This window comes from Arachis ipaensis, chromosome B4 (assembly GCF_059453495.1).
Source record: "Arachis ipaensis isolate K30076 ecotype BB chromosome B4, ASM5945349v1, whole genome shotgun sequence".
Taxonomy (NCBI): Eukaryota; Viridiplantae; Streptophyta; class Magnoliopsida; order Fabales; family Fabaceae; genus Arachis; species Arachis ipaensis.
Genome location: NC_142439.1, coordinates 131,623,343 through 131,646,850, shown reverse-complemented (window position 1 = coordinate 131,646,850; position 23,508 = coordinate 131,623,343). Strand labels below are relative to the sequence as shown.

General features: G+C 35.8%; 2 protein-coding genes and 1 long non-coding RNA gene across 5 annotated transcripts; 2 read left to right on the top strand and 1 right to left on the bottom strand.

Annotated features, from left to right (window-relative positions):
* Nucleotides 1-105: 105 nt before the first annotated feature.
* On the top strand, nucleotides 106-10,678 carry LOC107634972 (K(+) efflux antiporter 2, chloroplastic). Of its 3 annotated transcripts, XM_021121734.2 has the most exons (22): nucleotides 126-390; nucleotides 1,455-2,586; nucleotides 2,668-3,104; nucleotides 3,463-3,634; nucleotides 3,710-3,800; nucleotides 4,153-4,289; nucleotides 4,386-4,445; nucleotides 4,549-4,665; nucleotides 5,105-5,173; nucleotides 5,289-5,354; nucleotides 5,839-5,928; nucleotides 6,429-6,533; nucleotides 6,718-6,846; nucleotides 7,087-7,296; nucleotides 8,078-8,227; nucleotides 8,746-8,799; nucleotides 8,880-8,938; nucleotides 9,144-9,210; nucleotides 9,294-9,470; nucleotides 9,551-9,607; nucleotides 10,035-10,109; nucleotides 10,211-10,678. In XM_021121734.2, the coding sequence occupies exons 2-22, from the start codon at nucleotides 1,549-1,551 to the stop codon at nucleotides 10,331-10,333; spliced, it is 3,483 nt and encodes a 1,160-aa protein (XP_020977393.1). In that variant the 5' UTR covers nucleotides 126-390; nucleotides 1,455-1,548; the 3' UTR covers nucleotides 10,334-10,678. The 3 variants fall into 3 exon arrangements, 2 of the variants coding, with proteins under 2 accessions (XP_016193798.1, XP_020977393.1); XM_016338312.3 differs by having other exon boundaries at nucleotides 106-390; nucleotides 1,455-3,104; XR_015880828.1 differs by having other exon boundaries at nucleotides 1,455-3,104; nucleotides 8,700-8,799.
* Nucleotides 8,515-11,548, bottom strand: LOC110271238 (uncharacterized). Its single transcript, XR_002361732.2, has 2 exons — nucleotides 11,021-11,548; nucleotides 8,515-10,898 (listed from the first exon to the last, which is right to left on the bottom strand). It is a non-coding gene; the product is annotated as an uncharacterized LOC110271238 (long non-coding RNA).
* Nucleotides 11,549-18,217: 6,669 nt separating this feature from the next.
* On the top strand, nucleotides 18,218-18,751 carry LOC107637075 (uncharacterized). The gene has a single exon (XM_016340527.1). It carries the CDS (start codon nucleotides 18,218-18,220, stop codon nucleotides 18,749-18,751), a length of 534 nt encoding a protein of 177 aa, XP_016196013.1.
* The last annotated feature ends 4,757 nt before the right edge of the window (nucleotides 18,752-23,508 follow it).

Here is a 23,508-nt window from a genome sequence, read left to right as displayed (position 1 = left end):
CATTAATTCATGTCAAAAAAAAACAACATTAATTACAAACTTTAGAGTTTAGAAGTAGTTGGTGAGTAAAATAAAATAAAAATAAAAAATAGCTAAAAACCAGTTGTCTTTAATTATTCATGTTTATTTCCCTCTATTCGGGGCGGAGGGTTGTATCTTCAAACAAAAACGAGAAAGAGAAAGAGAGAAAATGAAAGAGAGACACTTAATAACACAAAAGCGAAGAAGAAGGGGCTGCGAGTATGAGGGAGGGAGTGAGAAAAAGCTAGATAGCTTCGAAGACTTCGCCGTTTCGTTAATCACATGCATCATTTGATTCTTCTTCACCTTTTCTTCTTCTCCCCATCGATCAACCAGCGTTCCAACAAACCCTCTCTCTCTTCTACTCTCGTGCGTTCTCTCTCTCTCTCTCTCTCTCTCTCTACATTCTCTCTCTTAATTCTTTAGTTTATATTTTCTCTTTTCGCTTTGAATCTTCCTATTCGATTCCACGTAACTGTTTTCTATTCATCGTTTTTTCTTTTCGCTTCCTTGTTCTTTATTGCGATTTTTTTAATTATTATTTTTGTGAATTGTTGATTTGCGTGTGCGATGTGTGTGAAATGCGTCGAACTTAGTTGTATCTCAGAGTGTTGACTTTATGAATGTGGATTTGTTTCAAGTTTTAGATGTGTTGGTGAACCGTGTGAGCTGTTTGTTTTTCAGTTGAGTGCAAAAATCTTGTTCGATTCGATTTTTTTTGGGTGAATTAATAAAAACGCTGATGTATTAACGTAATTGTTCCTGAACTGTTGTTCGATTTTGAATGTGGAATTGGTTACAGTTTTCGATGAGTTGGAAACAGAGTGAATTATTTTGTTTTTTGTTGAATTGGAGGATCTTGTTGTATTCTTTTTTTTTTTTTTTTGGCATTTTTTCCCCTTAGGCTAGGCATCGGGATTTTGTTGAATGGGTGATTAGTATTTGTAAATGACACTATAGCTTGTCTCGGAGAGTGTTATAGTGAATAGTGGATTTGGTTCCATACTTCCATTACTGTTAGTTGTTACAAGTTGAATGTGAAAGGCCTGTTGTAATCCTCGTTTCTATTCATCTTTTAATTGTGTATTCGTATTTTGTACTCCTCAGATTCTTTTGCGAATTTTCTGATTAGCGTATGGATGCTGCGTTGAACTGTGTCGTGGTGCATAGCTTTGACCCAATTTTGCTGTGTTTTGCATATCAAGCGAGTTACTCAGTTATTTGGTTTTAGTTAAATGTGAATTGTGTATACTCGTGTTCAGCGTTTCTTTTTATTTTATTTTTTTATTTTGCATCAGATTTCTACGTGAAATGTATTTTATATTTTTTTGCTGCTAGCAATCTGAGTGAGTTGTTTCTTTTTTAATTGAACGCCAAAATCAAGTAGTATTCAGTTTTTCTAATAATTTTGTTATATTTTTTTCTCCCTTCAGGTTTTTGGTTAATTGCTGATTGGTGTATTTAAAAGTTAGTGAATAGTGTTGTTGTATGTGATTGCTTTGTTGTGAAAGGTCAAGAAATTTGAACATGGATGTGGCTTGTAGCATACCACAGTCAAGAATGTTTCATGGGGTTGTAGGACCGTGTTACAGGCACAGGTCAGTAGGTCATTTTGAGTTCAGGGGATGTGCATTTATTGGAAACACAAGGAGTGTTTTGAGATTGCGTTTCAGTGGGATGAACAAAACTAGTGATGTTTCTGATTGTTGGAGTAAATTAAGAGTGGTGCCTGTTCGTGAACTTAATGTTTTGAATATGAGTAGTAGCTTGTATTGTAAGAATCTTTTTACTGGTTCTAGAGTAGTTTGGTCAAAATGCCAGGGTAGTGATTCTGTGGCATATGTTGATGGGAATGGGAGGAATGTTGATTATGTGGAAGGATCAGGGGAGGATGCTGGGCTGGGTGTTTCCAGTGCTGAACTGGATGCCCCTTTGGAAGAAAGGGAGAGTGAAATAGGAGTAGAGGAACAAAGCGTGGATGAGCTGAAGGAAATATTACAGAAGGCCTTGAAAGAGCTAGAAGTTGCACGTGTAAATAGTACCATGTTTGAGGAAAAGGTGAAAAAGATATCCGAGACTGCGATTTTCTTGCATGATGAAGCGGCAACTGCTTGGAACAGTGTTAATTCTACCCTTGACATCATTCAAGAAATTTCCAATGAGGAACAAATCGCAAAGGAAGCAGTTCAGAATGCAACCATGGCTCTTTCATTGGCCGAGGCTAGGCTTCAGGTAGCCATAGAATCATTGGAGGCTGCAAAAGAAGAGCGTGATTCGGCACAAGGTTCTAATGAGAGCAATGATGAAAACGACATAATAGAAAAGGAGAAGGCACTTTTGGTTGCTCAAGAAGATATCAAGGAGTGCCAAACAAATTTAGCCAACTCCGAGGTGGAGCTTAAACGGTTGCAAAATAGAAAGGAGGAGTTGCAGACAGAAGTTAGCAAATTGCATGAAATTGCTGAAAAGGCACAGCTGGATGCAGTGAAAGCCGAGGAGGATGTCACAAACATAATGCTTTTAGCGGAGCAAGCTGTTGCCTTTGAACTTGAGGCCACACAACGTGTAAATGATGCAGAGATTGCCTTACAGCGAGCAGATAAGTCTGTTTCTACTTCTAATACTGATACCATTGAAACTATACAGGTAAATCAAGATGTTGTGGCTGTTCCTGAAGAGGAGAAAGTAGTCCAAGGTTTCTCTGGTGATGTCAGTGTTGAAAGAGACGAAGGCTTGCCTATTGATGATGAATCTTTGCTTGGCACGTTATCTTCTGAAACAATATCTGATAAAACCAGCCAACTTCTGGAAGACATAACACAGTCTGACTATTTGAGTGATAACGAGAATGCAGTTCAAACTAAAAAACAAGAAATGCAGAAAGATTTGACTAGAGATAGTTCATCTCTTGCTCCCAAGGCATTACAAAAGAAATCTTCTCGATTCTTTTCTGCATCATTCTTCTCTTTTACTGAAGAAGATGGAACCGAGTTCACACCAGCATCAGTTTTCCAGAGCCTTGTGTTATCTGCAAAGCAGCAGTTTCCCAAGCTGGTTCTTGGGTTGTTGTTTATGGGAGCAGGGTGCGTATGATCTTGATTCATTTTATTCCTTTGTTGCCATTGCTTTTCTTCTAAAATTTCTAATAGGGAAGACTGCATGCATCATGTGTTTAGCTTATTACAGTATACATGCCAAAAATTAGGATGAAATTTTAGAGCTCTCTGTGCAACGTGTTAAGATTATCTATGTTTGAAACTGATTTTAAAGCTTACTTTGGTGTTTGGAAAGGGATATATGCCCTGGTATGTGGCAGGTTTGCTTGAGTTGTACTGTATTTTTATTGGAAAATATATTGCGCCTTCCTGCTATGTTATTTTAAATGCAAGATTTAGTATGAAGACTAACCATAATAAACAAGTGGTGGATTTTGTACTGCAGGGTTGCCTTCTATGCCAATAGAGGAGAAAGGACTGCTCAGCTGCTTCAACAGCCTGAAGTTATTGTGACCAGTGTTGAAGAAGCTTCCAGTAGTGCAAAGCCACTGGTTAAGCAACTTAAGAAACTCCCTAAGAAAATAAAGAAAATTATTGCATCGTTACCTCAGCAAGAGGTTTGTTTTCCAACCTTTTCCATTCATTGATGTTCAATTTTATAAGTTTCATAACTCGATATGATATTTTGTCAGGTGAATGAAGAAGAAGCCTCCCTCTTTGATGTGCTATGGTTATTACTTGCAAGTGTTATATTTGTACCAATATTTCAAAAACTTCCCGGAGGTAACTAAGTTGTGATGTTCTATTATTGTTGAATTGCACCATCAGACAAAGTATAGAAAAGTTGCTCTTTTTTATGTGATATTTAGTTAGACTGTGATTAGGCACAGTACTCATATTTTGCATGAATGAAACTTTGATGCATGAATCTCTATTTTTCTTCGTCAGGGTTCTTTTTCTTGATGACATTGCTAGTTTAGTTATGGCAATTGATGAAACTGTAGTGGTTAAAAGCAGGATTTTTCATTTCAATAGAAAGTGGTTCTCTGGCTGTGTTTTGGATTATAAAGTAGGTTGTTTGATATTTCAAATATTGTGGTGCTTATGATATGTCCTATTCTGCAATAATGTTTAGGCAGCCCTGTTCTTGGCTACTTGGCTGCTGGAATCTTAATTGGGCCTTATGGCCTCTCTATAATTCGACATGTTCATGGGACAAAGGCAATTGCTGAATTTGGTGTTGTTTTCCTTTTATTCAACATTGGCCTGGAGGTGGGATTTCCTATAAATTCTTATTCTTGTTAACTTTGACCATCAACCATACTCAGAAGATTTGAACTGAAGCTCTGAACTGCTTTGCTGTGTTAGCTCTCTGTTGAAAGACTTAGTTCAATGAAGAAATATGTCTTTGGATTAGGCTCAGCTCAGGTGATTGGGATTTTCCATATTTCCTTGTTGCTTACTTCAAGCTATTTTTGATACTTGAGTAATTTATTAGCTGATAAATGCTTGCGTGTATGAGTGAATACAGGTTTTGGCAACTGCTGTAGTTGTTGGATTGGTGGCTCGTATTTGTGGCCAGGCTGGTCCTGCAGCTATCGTCATTGGGAATGGCCTCGCATTATCATCAACTGCTGTTGTTCTGCAGGTAAATAACCTCACTACTATATGCTTTTTTTTTTCTTTCTCTTTTTTAACTCCAAAAAAAAACCAAAACTTTTGAAGGTTTGAATATCTGAACTTTTGGTATAATTTCACAGAAACTAGCCAATTTTTGCTATAATCAAGTATCTATTTATTTTATCTTCTCCCTTTTCTTGGGAGGTATACTTAATTTTAAAATGTTACTTTGGCCAAGTAATTGCAATTTTCTTCTTGTGGCTCCCAGTTGCTGATTAAGTGTACTAATACCAATTAATATTTATTACTACCTAATAAAGCTTGATGTAGTTGTAAGTATCACATGTTCCTTGTTGAAAGCTGCTCATCTGAGTTAAATATATGCTGCAACTACTATGTTCTATCTATTTTCTTTTCTGTAATTTCTGGTCTTAGTGATGCTGTCATATGGTAAACTTTTTTAACAGGTGTTGCAGGAGAGAGGTGAGAGCACATCACGGCATGGACGAGCTACATTCTCTGTTTTACTTTTTCAGGTTACTTTATAGCTTGTAACTTGGCTATATATCTAGAGACTGCAGGAAATTATTATCTATTTATTTGCTATAGTATGAGAAATGTAATTCTTTATGATATATTTCTTCTATTCAGGATTTGGCAGTCGTGGTCTTGCTGATACTCATTCCTCTTATTTCACCCAATTCTTCCAAAGGAGGGGTAAGATTTTTTTTCAAGCATTATTAGTCTTGAAGTATCTATTTGTGATTGGAAGACCATATTGTGGTCATAATAGCACATGATTAACTTGCATAGATTCCTTTCAAAGTGAGAAGCATGTGAGACTGTTTATGACTTTGAAATGTTCAAGGTGTGGTTGGTAGTATAACCACATTGCATCATGACGAAGATTTTTTGTTTGTTATTCCTCCTCCACTTCCCTGGAACTTAATGTGGAACTAATAATTAGTTTTAGGACCTACAGTAAATTGATATATTCTTTTAGGAAAGAAAATTATTTTAAAATATGCTTCGAAATGGTCAGGGCATAGTCTTCTTTTCGAATTAGACTAAATTCTTATATGTTTATAGTGGGAATTGTTGATGTAACCTTGCTTGTCGTTTATATAACAATTTTTTCCATATGCACACCCTCCTATCATTCTTTGTTTTCCTCACGGTAAATACCATAATATATCTCCAGGTTGGTTTTCAAGCCATTGCTGAAGCTCTTGGATTGGCTGCTGTTAAGGCAGCAGTTGCCATTACTGCCATAATTGCAGGTGGACGATTGGTAAGTGGTATGTAGTATGTTGAACTCGGGTGTACTATCTCTCATCGACATGATTTATGATACATTTCGTGTGCAATTCTAATCTGGATAGGTGATGCTTGCCTTTTTATACTTGAAGGAAATATTATATTCTCTTTTCCCGATGATAAACTAAATCTATTTTGTTTTATCTTTTTAATCTTTCATTTGAAAGAATTTCAATTCATCTAAGTTTGTTGAAAATGCATTAATTCCATAGGTTTTCATGATGGACAGAAGTTACCAATGAGTTGAGATACATATATGAAATTTAATGCTTATATTACCAGATGTGGTATTGGCCTTTTTATTGAACATAAGATAGGTGGAAGTTTCTCTATACATATTTTCTGGGTCCAGTGGGAATAAATGGATGGCTAGTCTTATTGTTCTTGGGGTTCATTTGGAAGGCATCTTATGGTGTACTTAATTTTCACATGTGATTATGCCCTATACTGAAAATTCTTAATTCCACTTTGCAGCTCCTTCGACCAATATATAAGCAAGTTGCAGAAAATCAAAATGCAGAAATATTCTCTGCCAACACACTCCTTGTTATTCTTGGGACCAGTCTTCTTACAGCCAGGGTATGTTGTTAACCTATTGCTTTCCCTTTATCCTAACATTTGGATTTTACTTTCAGTTAGTGTTTTTTTTTTTGGGTAGTGTTCTTGTTGGTGAAATCCTTGGGTTTATGTCCATTGTGATTAATCTGTTATTCTTCAATATCATGTTTTACATCTCTCTCTCTCTCTGCTTTACTCAAAACAGGCAGGGCTTTCAATGGCATTGGGAGCATTTTTGGCTGGTTTACTGCTGGCAGAAACTGAATTTTCGTTACAGGTTGAATCTGATATTGCTCCATACCGTGGCCTTCTTTTGGGGTTATTCTTTATGACGGTAGGTGCTGAATATTGAACTTCACAAATTTATTGGTTCTATTTGTTCTCAAGATACATCTAATTTTCTTCTACTATATAGGTATGAACTATATTATTAAGAGAATCTTTGGAAGTTACGGAATAGCTTAAGAAATCTTGATAAAAAATGATAAAGCCAGCATCAATATTGCCTATGTATTAATGATGACGATGACATGAGTCTGGGCAATTAATTGCATGACTTTTTGCTACTTTTCAGGTTGGAATGTCAATTGATCCAAAACTTCTTGTTTCAAACTTCCCAGTTATCACCAGCACACTGGGACTGTTAATATGTGGCAAGACTATCTTGGTTTCTGTCATTGGTAAAATCTTTGGGATTTCTATCATTTCTGCCATAAGAACTGGTCTTCTTCTTGCTCCTGGTGGAGAATTTGCATTTGTGGCTTTTGGTGAAGCTGTTAATCAGGTTTTTGTCCTCAAACATGTTTCTTCTACCAAGGATTGTGTTTTATAAATCATGTTTTACTCCAGGCCTTCTTATTCATGTAAAATAAGTCACTTGGCAGGAGTTTTCATAATGAATGGATGATAATAGGTGCTAGCCAGGCTAGTATACCATAATTTTCTCACTTTTTTATTATCATTATTTTACATGATATGCCTTAAGAATTCTGCGATTTAATAATCTGTTCTTGCATTTTCTTGTTTCCTGGAATTTATAGATTAATGCTATTTGTTTTAAGAGGAAGTTTTAGGTGCGTGCCTCATACTTTAATGATTTCCTATTATTGCCTAGAAGTATTTCTGGAAGGATCAGAGTCATAGGATTCTATCTGAGGTTTTTGCATTTCTGTTACCTGCTTAGAATACAAGTATGGAAAGGACTTTAATGATTGCTGAATTTATAGATTAATGCTATTTGTTTTAAGAGGAAGTTTTAGGTGCGTGCCTCATACTTTAATGATTTCCTATTATTGCCTAGAAGTATTTCTGGAAGGATCAGAGTCATAGGATTCTATCTGAGGTTTTTGCATTTCTGTTACCTGCTTAGAATACAAGTATGGAAAGGACTTTAATGATTGCTGAAATCAGAGAATCACTAGTGTATGTGTGTGTATGTGTGAGCATACACACCCGTGTTTGTGTATACATTTTTAAATTTGATTGATCCTCATTTGGAGTTGAAAAATTCAAAAAGATATATTAGCTGCTAAGGCTTTTCCCCCTGTTAATCGGGACTTCTGCAGGGCATAATGTCTTCTGAGATGTCTTCTTTGCTCTTTCTTGTCGTGGGCCTGTCAATGGCCATTACACCTTGGTTGGCTGCAGGAGGCCAGCTGATTGCTTCCCGTTTTGAGCAGCACGATGTTCGAAGTTTATTACCTGTGGAAAGTGAGGTAGAATCTCTTACATTTGAATAGGCATTTAGCAGTATCTATGATGGTACTTTCTTATTGGTGAAGTGATCAACTTTCTTAATTGCACATTTCTTGTCAGAACAAGCAGAGAGGAGACTAGTTTAAAATTATAAAGCTAACTAGCATAGTAAATCTTTTATGAAGTCAGTTAAAGTCATATAAGTCCTCTCAAACCCAAAACTTCGTATTGATGCTAAATATGTCTAATGGCTATTATTTTGAAAAGGAACTTTTATGTGCTTTATCCATTTTTATATTGGAACCTGTTTTATATTTGAAATATTTTGGGCTGTATGTTCTTTAACATCCTTGCGCACATTGCTTAGTAGATTGTATATCATTTTATACAAGGTTCCTAGTAAGGAGATTTTGTAGGAGCATTTCTTTCACTACTAATAGATGGTGGATCCAGTTAAACCATAAGAGTTTACCGTTTGTTTCTTTAATCTAGAGTGGAAGCTGTTATTCAACTTATCTTTGAGTGTCCTCTTTTACAGACAGATGATCTGCAAGATCATATCATCATTTGTGGGTTTGGGCGAGTTGGTCAGGTAAATTTTGGCTTCTTTTTTTTATATATTGGTTGAAATAATAGATAATGTGAAAAACTATACATCTTTGTTATTTTCAGATCATTGCCCAACTTCTTTCTGAGAGACTTATTCCTTTTGTTGCACTAGATGTGAGAAGGTAACAATGTATAACGGAAAATATCATCCTTCTCTTTTATTCTTTTATGTGAATGAATAATTTGGAAGCTACTATTTACTTTTTAAACTTAAAATATAAAACAAAGTCACAAGCACCATATTTGATATTTCTGAATTCAGAATCCCTTGGATAGGAAACGTCATATGAAATTCACTTGTTATGCAATTTTTGTTAATATACACAGTGATAGAGTGGCAGTTGGACGTGCCCTGGATCTGCCAGTATACTTTGGTGATGCTGGTAGTCGAGAGGTAGGGCACACGATTCTGTAGCTGAGCTCGCATAATAGCCATTAATGTGTTCTTTACTGACTTTATTTCTAATGCATGACTAGGTCCTCCATAAAGTTGGGGCTGAAAGAGCATGTGCTGCAGCAATAACTCTAGATACACCTGGTGCAAATTATAGAACCGTTTGGGCTCTGAGCAAGTACTTCCCAAATGTGAAGACTTTTGTTCGTGCTCATGATGTTGATCATGGATTGAATTTAGAGAAGGCTGGAGCTACTGCTGTAATATTCCTAGGCCTAGTGTAATTTATTGCATTTTTAGCAAAAGAAAGCAGGCTATTAGAACTTTTTGCCACTTGCAGGTTGTTCCAGAGACCTTAGAACCTAGTCTTCAACTAGCAGCTGCTGTCTTGGCTCAGGTAAATCTATCTACATTGCCATCCTATTTTTAGAGCATATATATCACCTAAAAAAATCTTTTTTTTGTGCTTGCTACAATATAGTGTTATTAGTATTTAGTAGTATGTTTGATTACGACAGAAGGTTTTCCCTCTGTATAAATAACTGAGTAACAGTAAACATTTCCCATAAAAATGAGTATCTGTTCTGCTGTATTGCACAGTAAAGATTGGCTCTATCTGATTGCCAATACTAGCTGTTCTCAAAATTGTAAAATGCAAATAAATATAAATGAAAACTGAGTTTTGTTCAGTTTAGGCAGTCTTAGACTCTTAATCATTCAAAAGCAACACTGGTGTATTTCTTACTAGTTTAGATTACATCCCAATGGCACGCTATTGCATGGAGACGTATGAACTTTAGTGTTCTAACCATTTCTCCTTTCAGGCCAAGCTTCCCACATCGGAGATTGCAGCAACCATAAATGAATTCAGATCCCGCCATCTGGCCGAGCTCACGGAGGTACACTTCCCTTGTAAATACTTGAAAAAAAAATCTCTAGCTTCTTGTATTGCTCTTGTATAGTTGATGTACGATTTTTTTCAATGTTGTGTTTTATTCAGCTGTGCGAAGCAAGTGGAAGTTCTCTTGGTTATGGATTCAATAGAATTATGAGCAAACCCAAATCTCAATCACCGGATTCACTTGATGATGCTCAAGTGTCTGAAGGGACATTGGCCGTATGAGGTTAACTCTAACCCCATAGAGAGAAATTAGAATGCAAAAGCAAACACTTAGGAAAAAGAAATAATTGTTAGAAAAAGGTGTATAGCAAATCGATCATATGTTCCAACATTATGTATAGAAATATAGCCGCGGATAGAAAAAAGATGCAATAGTTTTATCTTATTGCCATCTTTTTTCTTTTACCAAAAATTTTGGTTCACGAACCTCTATTTATTGTTGTAAGTGGCATCGTCGTCAAGTTTCATTTCATTTGCGCTGCTTGCCTAACATCTGTAAGATGCCATTCTTTATGAAGTGTATGCCATTTTTCTAGACAATAATGCAACGCAATAATTTGTGATCCAGAACCGTATTTTAATTTCTATGCCCTAGACGTCAAATTAAAGTTGTTCAGTTGCATCATGGGCGTAAGCTTTTGATTGTTTGATACCATTCTAAGGAATTTTAGAAAGTTCCTTCTTTAACTGCATAGTGCATTTATCATTTCACCTCAAACTAGGGACCTCGAGGTAAACTAATTCTCTGGTCATCACCTTCTCAACTTGGAAATCTCATCTCATTATCCTGCATAGATTGTAAGAGTAAGACAATGAATTTCAATTTATTTTATAGGATATTTGTGTTTTATTAATAGAATTACATTCAAGATAATAATGGAATTAAAATGTTGATAAGTTTAATTTTACCTTTAACTTTACGAATCACCTTTGTCTAACCTCTTTAGAAATCTTTTCATAACTTGGCCATGTTGTGTCATATCATACATCAATTTAATGTCCTCCGTTATTGCCCGAGTCACTGCATTAAGGGCATAAAATATTGGATAACAAGGAATTGATATAATAATTAGAATACGCATAAAAGTCATCACTGTTATCTCCATTGAGCTCTGGCAGTAGTCTGTTGCCTTTGCTCTGCTGCAGATGCCTATGATGAGTCTACAGGTGGAGGCGGTGGTGGTGTACTTGTCTGTAGCGAAAGTGGAGGAGGTGGAGCCCATACCGATGTAGGCATATGGGGATGAGGGCTCACATAGTGCGAGTTGGGATCATTAAAAATGACCGAAATAAAGGATGGTGATGATATGGTAGGTCTGGGAGGAGCTGAGGTAAACAGTGGTAAGGAGGCAACCACAGAAGTACCAGGGGTCATTGTCACCCTACCCCTGCCTTGACCACTACTACTGACATTCTTACATGAAAGTTAACATAAACAATAATCAAAAATCAAACTTTAAAACTTTTTAACAAAATTTTGGCAGACTTTTTCTTAAATTAGATGCGCCACCAAACAATATTCTCATTTTTCTCAAATTAAACAATATCAATAATAAGTAATAACCAAGAATATTTGCAGAATTTTTCTTTAAATTAGAGGCCTCTACCTAACAACACTCATTTCTCACAACTGTACACGATCTCAATAACAACTAAGATATTAATGATATCATAACTTTAAAATTCTTGAAAAAAAAATTGGTCAAATATTTTCTTAAATCAGATGCCTCCACCAAATTCAAACAAACATTCAATTGCACCGCAAGGCTTGGTTGAGTGGCAATTATGTTTGCCTTGTTAGGAGGTGCACTGGGTTCAAATCCCAGTTGAGGTTGGTTGTTATTTAAGAACCCATAGTACCTATGGTAGTGTGTGTGAGTGTGTTGTGTGGGTGTGTAAAATATGGGTGTAATGCCTCGGATTGGAGACTGTTCAATCCGCTTGACCAAAAAAAAAAAAAAAAGCTAGATAGGCAACTTCAATTTTGAGCTACAACAAAGCTAGAACTCTTTCACAAATAGAGATCCAATCGATCAAAGCCTCAACACCAGTTCACCATAATCCTACAATTTGAGTCCAACCTTTTTCAATAACATAATTTGAACAAGTGACTAAAATTTTTTTCAATTGATAGTAACAAAGAAAAAATTCCTAATTTTATCTAATTCAATACAACAAAATATAATAAAAATAAAAAAACTTCTTACTAATAAAATAATAATAATAATAATAATAATCAATGAAAAAATACAAAATCCTAGATTTGTCTACTTTTAGCACAACAATAATGACGAAATTTTGTAACACAAATAAATAACAAAAAACAATAGTATATAATAGGAAAAACAAAAGTTGAACAGAAATTCAGAAAATAAAAATATAAACCCTATCTTTGTCTAATTGTAACACAATAATAAATAACAAATACTAAAAATTTACAACAAGAGATAAAAAATAGAAAAATAATAACAATATATAATAGGAAAACAGAAAATTATTGTAAAATAAATAAATAAGGAAGAAGAAATAAATATAAAATAGAGTAAATAGAAAACTCTAGTATTAATATTCATGTCAATATAACTGAGATTATTCATATATATATTTACTCTTTCATATGTTGATGAGCGTACATATATAGAGAGAAATATTTTATGCTAGTGTTGTGTGTGTAACTTTTACGGTGTTTTTCTCTTGTTGAGTGCCTCATGTTATGTTGCTCAATTTATACACGGAGAAACCTCTTCTTTTCGTTGCTTCATTAATATTTAGTCCAACTTTAAAAAATTTGCATCGTCCACCATTAAAAATTTAAACCACCCAAATGGTTTTGATTAGAGGAATAAGTCATGTATATTTAATTGATGGACATCCATAATGTAAAGGAGACTTTAGGAATATGCCTCATTAAAACCTTACTAAAAAAATTTAATAGAAAAAAAACTTTAGTGAAAGAAAAAGAGTACAATATCCTTTGTAATGAGAACTATCTCGTTAAAAACTTTGTCAAAAAAAATCCAATAGGGATAAAAACCTAACAAAAAAAAAGAGTACAACCTCTCCCTCTTGTCGACATTATTTAATATCTCGAAATTGACACATTCTAATATGATATACCAATTTTTCAAAGGAATATTTTGGAAGTGACTTTGTAAATAAATCTGTCAAATTATTGCTTGAGCGGATCTGTTGGATATCAATTGTTTCTTATTTTTAAAGGTCATGAGTGAAGAAGAATTTGGGAGAAATATGCTTTGTTCTATCACCTTTGATGTATCCACCCTTAAGTTGAGCAATGCATACTGTATTATCTTCAAACAAAACAGTTGGAGCTATTTTTTGATCAGTTAGTCCACATAATGATAGAATATATTGAATCAAATTCCTAAGTAAAAAATGCTCGCGACTTCCTTCATGTATCACTAGTATTTCTACATGATTCGAGGAAGTTGCTGCTATCATTTGTTTTGTGGACCTCCATGATATAGCTATATCGCCATATGTAAATACGTATCCTGTTTGAGATCTTCCTTTGTATGGATCAGACAAATACTCTGCATCTGCATAGCCAACTAATTTTGACTTGGATCATATGAATAATACAGTCCCATGTCAACTGTTCCATGAAGATATCGAAAAATTTGTTTGATTCTATTCTAATATCTTCTGGTTGGAGATGAACTATAGTTTACTAGTAAATTCACAATAAATGATATGTTAGGTGGTATATTATTAGTAAAATACAGTAATGCTCCAATGGCACTGAGATATGGTACTTCAAGATCAATGATATCTTCATTTTTTTTAGGACGGAATTGATCATTTTTAACATTCATAGACGTTACTATCATTGGAATACTTAATGGATGTGACTTATCCATATAAAATCTCTTCAAGATCTTTTCTGTGTAAATTGTTTGATGAATAAAGATCACATTACTTGTAAGTTCGATCTGCAGGCTGAGACAAAATTTAGTCTTCCCGAAATCTTTCATCTCAAGCTCTTCTTTTAGGTAGTGTTTGGTTAGTGAGTGTGTCTACATAAGACAAAGATACGGTAACAAACGTTTTCTATTTGGTTGTTGAGACACAAAATTTTGAAGGACATGCTAGTACATAAATGGACACGGATTACATGTACTCAATGTATCTCTAATAAGTTGAGACACAAAAATTGGTACTAAGATACTAATTTTTTGACAGTTTTATTCTTGTTCTATTTTCATAATTTTACTTTTGTCCTCCTCCCTTTTTCTCTTCCATCTCCATAACCCCTCTCCTCTCCTCCCCTCCATTTTTCTCCCCTTCCCAACTTCTATCCCTTCTCTCTCCATCACCAGCTAACCTCCTCTGCTACCGGAGACGCTGAAGTGTCTCTACCACTGCGTCACCTTCTAGCTCTGACGTTGGGTCTCCACATTCCATCTGATCTTCATCGTCATCTTCCTTTTTTTCTTCCTCTTCAACCTCTCTTTAATTTGCTTTGGCGCTTCCTCCTCGTCCAATCTCTATCTTATTCCAAATCTCCATATCTGCGTGGAGCCTTTGCCATTGATCCACTGTGCCTCCATCTTTATCTCTGTTCATCCTTATGTTTTCTCTTTTTTGGATTCTTTTCTAAAATAAAGTTTTATTTTTTCTTTGTTTTTTTATTATTAATATGTGATTTTTAAAACAAAATTATAGTCTGAATCTATTCTTTGAAATATCTCATCCTCCAATTAATTTTTTAATTTTTCAGTTGCAAAACTGCTATATTCCAGTTCGTTCATCGTAGTTTCAACAAGTTAAAATTGACACAAGAGATTCAGAATATGAATCATGCCAATTAATTACTTACTATTTAATTAGAAAGATATGCATTGAATTTGTTGTTGAAATTATTAAAATTTTTGTTATCTAGATCATTTTTTGTTATGAATGAAAATGGAAGAAAAGAATAAGTGTAATGATTGATGAAAAAATATGAATAGTAGTGAAGGTAGATGATGAAGGTATTATTGACTTTTTAAATTTTTGTGTGTTTTATGTATGTTCTTTGCTAAACATAAAACATGTATACATGTATTTTGTGTTTATGTCATGCTATACACTAAACAAACAGAGCCTTAAAGCTTTTATAATCGTTAGCATCTCTTCAGGGATCCCAGTGATATTTAAATCATCAATGTACACAGCAATTATAATGAATCCAGATGCAAATTTCTTTATAAAAATACATGGACATATATCATTATTTTGAATTCCTTTTTGGCCAGATACTCAATAAGACGATTATACCACATTCATCCATATTGCTTTAGACAATATAAAGATCTTTGCAATTTGACTGAGTATAACTCCTGCGAATATTTATTAGATAGTTTAGATATCTTTAATCCTTCAGAAATTTTTATATAGATATCACGATTTAATGATCCGTATAAATAAGCTGTCACCACATCCATTAGATGCATATGTAGTTTATGATAAGCAGATAAACTGATAAAATAACGCAATGTTATTGCATCTACTACAGAAAAATATGTCTTTTCATAATCTATACCGGGTCTTTGTGAACAACTTTGTGCTACAAGTCGAGCTTTATAGCGTATAACTTCATTTTTCTCATTTTATTTTCTCACAAATATCCATTTCTATCCAATAGATTATACATCTCCTGGTGTACAGACTACAGGTCTAAAAACTTCACATTTTGCAAGTGAGTCTAATTCAGCTTTCATAGTTTTTTTTTTTTCATTTTGGCCAATCATTTCTTTGTCGATATTCTTCGACTGCTCTTGACTCAAGATCCTTACTTTCATGTATGATGGGAAATACCACATTATATACAAATATTTTATTAATAATTTTTTTTATTTCGGTTCTATTTTGCTCCTATAAAGACATAATTTATCAAGATCTCATCATTTTCACAATTTTTAGGTACCTGAACGTATTCTGGCATCAAAATTATATCAGAATTTTGGACAATTTTTGGTACCCTTTCTATGTCTTTATCTTTTTCAACAGAAGTATCATTTGCCTCGGCAATATCAAATGTCTCTTTTCTTTTTCGAGGGTTTTTATTTTTGGAACTAATTGGTCTACCACGCTTTTGACGTGTATTTGTTTTAGTAGTCATTTGTCCAACTAGAACATCAATTCGAATTGGGGCATTTTCAGCTGGTATGTAGGATTTGGTTATCCTCTTTGTATCAGAAAATTCATTTGTTATTCTTTGCAAATGTATACTCTTTTGAACTTCTAGTTCACATTGTCCTAATCGTAGGCCTAGATGCATTAATGATGACGCATTCTAATTAAATTCTTTCTCAAGTGGCTTATTCTCTCCCCCCTCCCAAATGTTAAAAACATTGATTTATCAAATGGCAATCTACAAATCGAGTTTTAAACATATCTCCTGTTTGTATCTCAAGATATATTGCAATAGAAGGAGAATCATATCCCACCTAAATTCTCAATTTTCTTTGAGTCTTATTTTCTACGTTGTCCAGGTTCCTAATAGGGTCAAACCTGAAATATCTACTCTTGTTCTCTATTCTTAAAAAAGAGAGCTAATTTGAATGGACTCAGAAATATGAACAAGCCTTCCAAAACTTTAAAATATTCCTAAGCTAACCCCCAATCCTCACTCGATCTGTTCTAGGAGAGGAGCTCGTCCTCTACCTAGTAGTAGTAAGTCGTGCTATAGCCTTAGCCTTGGTCCGAGAAGATGAACACGGGCAACAACCCATCTACTTTTTAAGCAAAGTTTTATAGGGGGCAGAACTAAAATATCAAAAGATAGAAAAGTTTGCATATTCCCTTATCATCACTTCTAGAAGACTCCAACCTTACTTTCAGGCCTACACTATTAAGGTTCGAATTAATTAACCCATGAAGCATATTCTACAGAAGACGGACATTGCAGGAAGGAAGTTACAATTGGCTGTGAAACTGTCCGAGTTCGATTTGAAATATGAAACTCGGACAACAATCAAGTCCCAGTATCTGGCCGACTTTGTGGCCGAATACACTGAAGGTTAAGGAAATCTAACGACCTGGAACCTGTATGTAGATGGATCATCCAACAAAGCTAGAAGCAGAGCAGGAGTCATCCTAAAAGATGAGCAAGGAACTCAGATATAACTATCACTAAGGTTCGAGCTTCCTGCTTCTAATAATCAAGCAGAATATGAAGCCTTGCTTGCTGGCTTGAAATTGGCTAAAGAAGTTGGGGTAGAAAGGTTGATAGTGTCTAGTGACTCTCAAGTGATAACTTCCGAAGTTAACGGCACTTATCAAGCCAAAGATCCCAACATGAAGAAATAACTAGAAGAATTAGCACAGTTCTCAGAAATAGAGGTCTGACATATAGCTCGGAAATCCAACGCCCGAGCAGATGCCCTCTCCAAGTTAGTTAGCACCAAGCCAAGGGGGCAACAATAGAAGCATCATCTAGGAAACTCCCTACGCACCATCAGTATAAAAGGGAGATAACAACTCAGAAGTAATGACCACATCCAACCAAAGCTTAGGATGGATGACTCTCATAGTCGACTATCTTAAATTTGATATTGTTCCTAAAGATGAAAAGAAGACACAAAGACTCATAAGGGAAGCACAAAATTACACCCCCAGTCTACAATATTCTCTACAAAAGATGGATATCTACACCTCTATTGAAGTTCATTCCGACTTCTAACACCAAAGAGGTCTTAAAAGAAGTTCATAATGGCATATGTAGAAACCACTTAGGAGCACGATCACTATCCAAGAAAGTGATTCGAGCCGGCTTCTTTTGGCCGACTTTGCAAAGAGAAGCGGCCGTGTTTCTCAAAAAATATCCGCCTTGTCAAAAGCACGCCAACTTCCATGTGGCACCTCCAGAGGAGCTTATTAGCGTCACCTCGCCTTGGCCGTTTGCAAAATGGAGCCTTGACCTCCTCGGACCATTTCTACAAATTCCAGGACAAGTAAAATATCTCATAGTATGAATTGATTATTTTACTAAGTGGATTGAGGTGGAACCATTAGCGACCATCACAGCCCAACGAAGTCAGAAATTTATTTATAAAAACATTGTCACAAGGTTTGGAGTCTCACACTCCATCATCGTAGACAATGGAACTCAATTTACTGACTCAGCCTTTAGGAACTTGGTGGCTAGCCTTAAGATCAAGCACCAAATTAACATCGGTAGAACACCCTCAAACCAATGGACAAGATGAAGCAGTAAATAAAGCAATATTGGCCGGATTGAAACGCCGACTACAAGATGCAAAGGGAGCATGGGTAGACGAGCTTCCTCAAGTTTTGTGGGCATATCGGACAACTCTCCGTTCAACAACAGGGGAGTCACCTTTCCGACTTGCTTATGTCATAAAAGCCATGATTCGTATAGAGATCGCTGAAGAATCTCCAAGAGTTAGATTCTATGATGAAGTGAACAATGTCCAAGCACAAAAGGAAGAACTCGACCTCCTTCCAAAAGTCCGAGAACAAGCTTGGATCAAAGAAGAAGTATTGAAGCAATGTATGGCCTTAAGGTACAACCAAAAAGTAATCAAGAGAAGCTTTACCACAAATGACCTTATACTAATCCGAAGTGACATCAGAGTTCAGAAGTCGGGCGAGAGAAAGCTGGCAGCAAACTAGAAAGGGCCTTACAAGGTCACCGAGGTCTTAGAAAATGGTTACTATAAGGTGTCCGACTTAAAAGGGAACAAGCTCCCGAGGTCATGGAACGCAGGTAACTTAAAAAGGTATTACAGTTAGATAAGTGTACCTTGCTCCCTGATGTACTCTTTTTCCTGACTTCATGGTTTTCTCCCGAAAAGGAATTTCCTGAAGGGGGTTTTAACGAGGCATCACAACAAGAGTTAGGGATTTTGAGAAAATCTTTAGTAGCAAACTTATGCAAACATTTTCTCTCTTATCAATAATAAAGTATTTCTTCTATCAGATTTCCCATTCTCAAATGAATCATTTTAAGCTAAAAAGATTGCAAAAATCATTGACCGACCTATATGGTCGGCAAGATGAAACGACAATGTACAAATTAATGTAAGAAGTTATGTAAGCAGTTCATAAACCGACCTTTAAAATAAGTCAGACCAAAACAAAATGTAAAAGTAACTTGGCAAAAGCCTGATTACATAAAGTCGGAACTCATAAAGGGAAAGAACAAAAGTCTAGAAAAGACCAATCTACCTCGTCGATGTTTTTTCTAACTTAGCAAAAAACAGCATTGGAAGTTGTCAAAATAAAAATTCTTCAACTAAGATATGTTTCAAATGATGCAATCATTTATACCAAAAAATCACTACTAAAATAGTGGAGGAAGGTTTTTAAACAGAATCATAAAGTTGTTCAAACTACAACTAGGGCAAAATAGAAATTGTTTAGACCTAACTAGTACAAAGATTAAAGACCACTGGTCGGGCCATTCAAACTACAAAAGTCGAAAGAAGCTACAAAGGATTGAGTTATTCTCCTGTGACAGCATCCTCGACTTGATTGGAAGAGGTCGGGGAATATTCAGAGACCGGAACCATGGGAATTGGACGAATTGGAGAAGGAAGGGGCTTGCCACCAGATTGAGGATCAGGAATTTGCGAAGTCTGTTCGAGTTGTGGCCCCGAGGTCTTTGAATCGGGCACAGGGGTGTCCTCCTCATCATCATCCGGAGCAGGAACGATTTTTCTGTCCACCACTATATTGTCCAGGCTAATGAGGGAGAGGTCCGCCTCGGGAGTAACAACTCGAAACCGAGCCTTCAGTTTTGCAACCATCTCATCCATACCATCAGCCACAAACTTTGCATACTTGACTCGAGCTTTGGTAACCTCATCCACCAAATCAAGCTTTTCCCCAGAAACCCGAGTATAACTCTCTTTGGCCTTCTTCTTCAAACCCTCCAACATAGCCAGAGCAGCCTCCGCCTGTTTTACTTTAGCTTAGGCTTTACCAAGGTCGGAGAGTAGCGATTCCTTCTCTCCCTCCAACTCCTTCTTGGACTCTTTCAAAGAGGCCAATTCAGCCTGCGAGGCAGCCATGGAGCTCTGAGTGGCATTAAGGGGAGTCTTTTCAAACTCCCTAACCAAGGCTGCACAAATGCCAGCTGTCCGAACTCCAACTCGGGCCAAGAGCTGAAGGTGGCTTCTGATGGCTACATCATCCATGCTGATATAACTATGTGGAAGGATGTGCTTTTCACTCCAAGTAAGGTCGTCAAAACCCTGCTCATATATATACTCACTGATTCGGAGGTCTTGCATTTTTTGGGATTCGATTCGGAGGTAGAAAGTGGCAGACGAGCTACTGGTTTTGCCGAGCTGGGAGGAGGAGGAGTCGGCTGAGAGGTCGGGTCAGGAATAACCTTTAGAGAGGTTGACGTGCCCAAGTCCGACTTCGAGGGCGAGGATAGGTCGATGGTTTCACCAGCTTCTTCCAACTGTATGCTCCATGCAACAACGTTCTTCCTAGTAGCTTAGAGCGTTTTCATGGAAGCCGACTTGGAAGCCATCCTTTTTGCAACACCCAAATGAGGGCACATTAGTCATGAAAATAATTTTACAAGCAAAATCTATAAAAGGAAAAGAAAACTACCTAGCTCAGACCGAAGCTAGCTTGGGTTCCCTAAATACCTTTTTGTATTCAGATAAAGAGTTCGGCCCCAGAACTCCTGAAACACCCTGACCACACCCTCTTGTATCTCCTCTAAGTCATCTAAGTTATATTTGACTATCATAGAGTTTTCTTCCCAATACAAAGAAAAAATGGGCTCATCCTCATAATTCAGAAAAAAGGTCGAACACCTTCTACAGCTCAGACCTTAAAGAAATAATTTTTAAAGTCGTGGAAGGACTCATCAAAAATAGCGAAAACTTTCCTACGCTGGATAGCATAGAAAGAGAGCCAACCTTATTTTTTAGAGCTAAAATATTTGGTGAGCACGAAAAGGTAAAAGAAGACTTTAAGATAAGGTCAGACATCCAGTTTCTGACAAAGAAGTTGGTATATTTTTAAGAAGCCCCAAGAATTGGGATGCAATTGGATAGAGGCAACATTGCGGAATTTATGGACCTCGGATTCAAACTTAGAAAAAGGAAAGGTAACCCCTAACTTCATGAAAAAATAATCATAGATATATATGAAATGCCATTCTGACCTATCAAGTCAGGGGAAGCAGACCCTCTCCTTAGGGTTAGCAACAACAATTTCATAGTTTCTCTCATTCTCTAAACTTAAACATAACCTATGATGTCTAAAAAGGCTTCAACATATTCGTTAGTAATCACAGGGATAGGGATAAGAACAATTAAATCTACCCATTTCAAGTCGGACAGGATCTTATACGACAAACTACAGGTACAATACAATAAAACAAAAATCCATCACTAAAAATTAGACAAAACAAGGCAAGTAATGAAAATGTCGGGGCAATTTAAAACATCGCCACTAACATCTTGAACGTAAAACATAAGAAACACAAGCTTTCACATATTCAAAATAGGTCGGGTCAACCTCACGAAACTCTCCCGGAGCACAAACAATTATGCTATACCTCTCACATATAGAAATGAGGCCCTCTCCTATACGGAAACAACATCATTCGGGGCAATATAGAACCCCACGTTCAGAATCATAGCAACAGTAAAAGAGAGCGAAGCAAAACTCCAATCTTTTTCAACAACCCAAATCAAATTCCCAGAATGCTCCCAGAATGCGAAACCCCAAATTCAAAATTGCAAATCACAAGCAACATTTCAAAACTTCAAAACCAGCATTCATTCAAACACGGATACTACCAAAAACATAGAAATAAAACAGAAATCAAGAAAAGTTGGAGTAAGGGACCAACCTTAAAGGAGCGCAAAAGCAAAGAGCACTTTATACGGCAACACACGCTTAATCCTCTCCAACATAATGAAACAAGACCTTCTAAAACCTCAAGATAAAGAAATCTTGAAATGGAAACAGTTACACAAAAAAAGAATGGAGGAAGAAGAAGAGAAAGAGACGAACGTATGATGAAAATGAAAAAAGAAAGGGGAAAAATGAAATATTTATAAGACACTAGGGGCAAAAGTGACATTTTACACCCCTCATTAATGACGCGCACAGATCCCAAAGAAACCATGACGTAACGCACGCTGTGTCATTATGCGACTCAACATTTTCAAAATTTTTTAAAAAATACGTCGAGTACCCGACCTCTTGAAAGCGGTATACCCATAAAGAAACTAAGTCCACAAATCCTCAAACTTGACCTCATAAAAACTCGAACTCAAGTAGGGACACTGTTTATACCTTAACCCAAAGACATTAAGTCAGGTCCAAAAAGAATAAAAGCCCACCCAAAAAGGTGGCCTCCTTTACTTATCCGACCTCCTAGAGGTCGAGCATGACAAAGGAAGTTCTACCCTACTTATCTGAACAAGCAACTGATTCTTGAAATATCTTCTACAATCTCTCTTTTTTATCTAGAAGGGAGATCTCAACAAATTCTCAAGAATAAGGAAACAGTTATCCACAATCAAAGGTAGAACTATACTAAAAAGGTGGTTATTTCTCTACTATAAATACACTGACCCACTCAAATATATTCAAAATCCAATTTACTAAAAATTTGCTTAAAGTCCTAGCTAACTTAAGCATCCGAGTCTCTTGTAAATACCACCCCCATCTCCTCACGAGGAACTCGGACGACGATACCTCCACACCAACACAAGTCGGATGCTACCTCAAAAGGAGTTTGGACCTTACGTTTAGGTCCAAATCATCGTTTTAGGTAACCCCTATAACCAGTGGCGGAACTTGAAACAAAATTTTGGGGGGGCCAGATAGAAAATAATTGTCAAAATGTTTTTGATATGGACCCCATTTAAGATAAGCTCGTCTAATCTCATCTCTCTGGTTTGGGTGATACTGCCAAATTTAAAGCCGTTTTTCAAGATCTCGTTCCAAAAAGTTAAGGTTAAGTCATCAGATGTAACTTTTTGAACTTTTGAAGGTTATATCTCATCACTTTCTTTGTGATTCATTAAAGTAGAAGAACTATCTACAGGTGTTGATATTGTAAAAGTTATATGTTCTCATTTTTAAATATTAGCCTTCCTCTTAAAAAATGTATCAATTCTTTGATTTTTCATTATTATTTTATATGAAAATTTGAATATATATCCTATAAAATATGTAAAGAAGAAGTTAGAAGGACAAATATTAAAATTTATAATATTTATTGAATTTTTTTATCAATTTATACAAATACAATAATATTAATACTTATTGAATATTCTATTATTTTTTATCATATAAAAAATTAAATTAAATAAATAGTAAAATATAAAATAATATTAAATTAAATAAATAAAAAATATCTAATTTTTTATATCTGAACTTAAAGATAG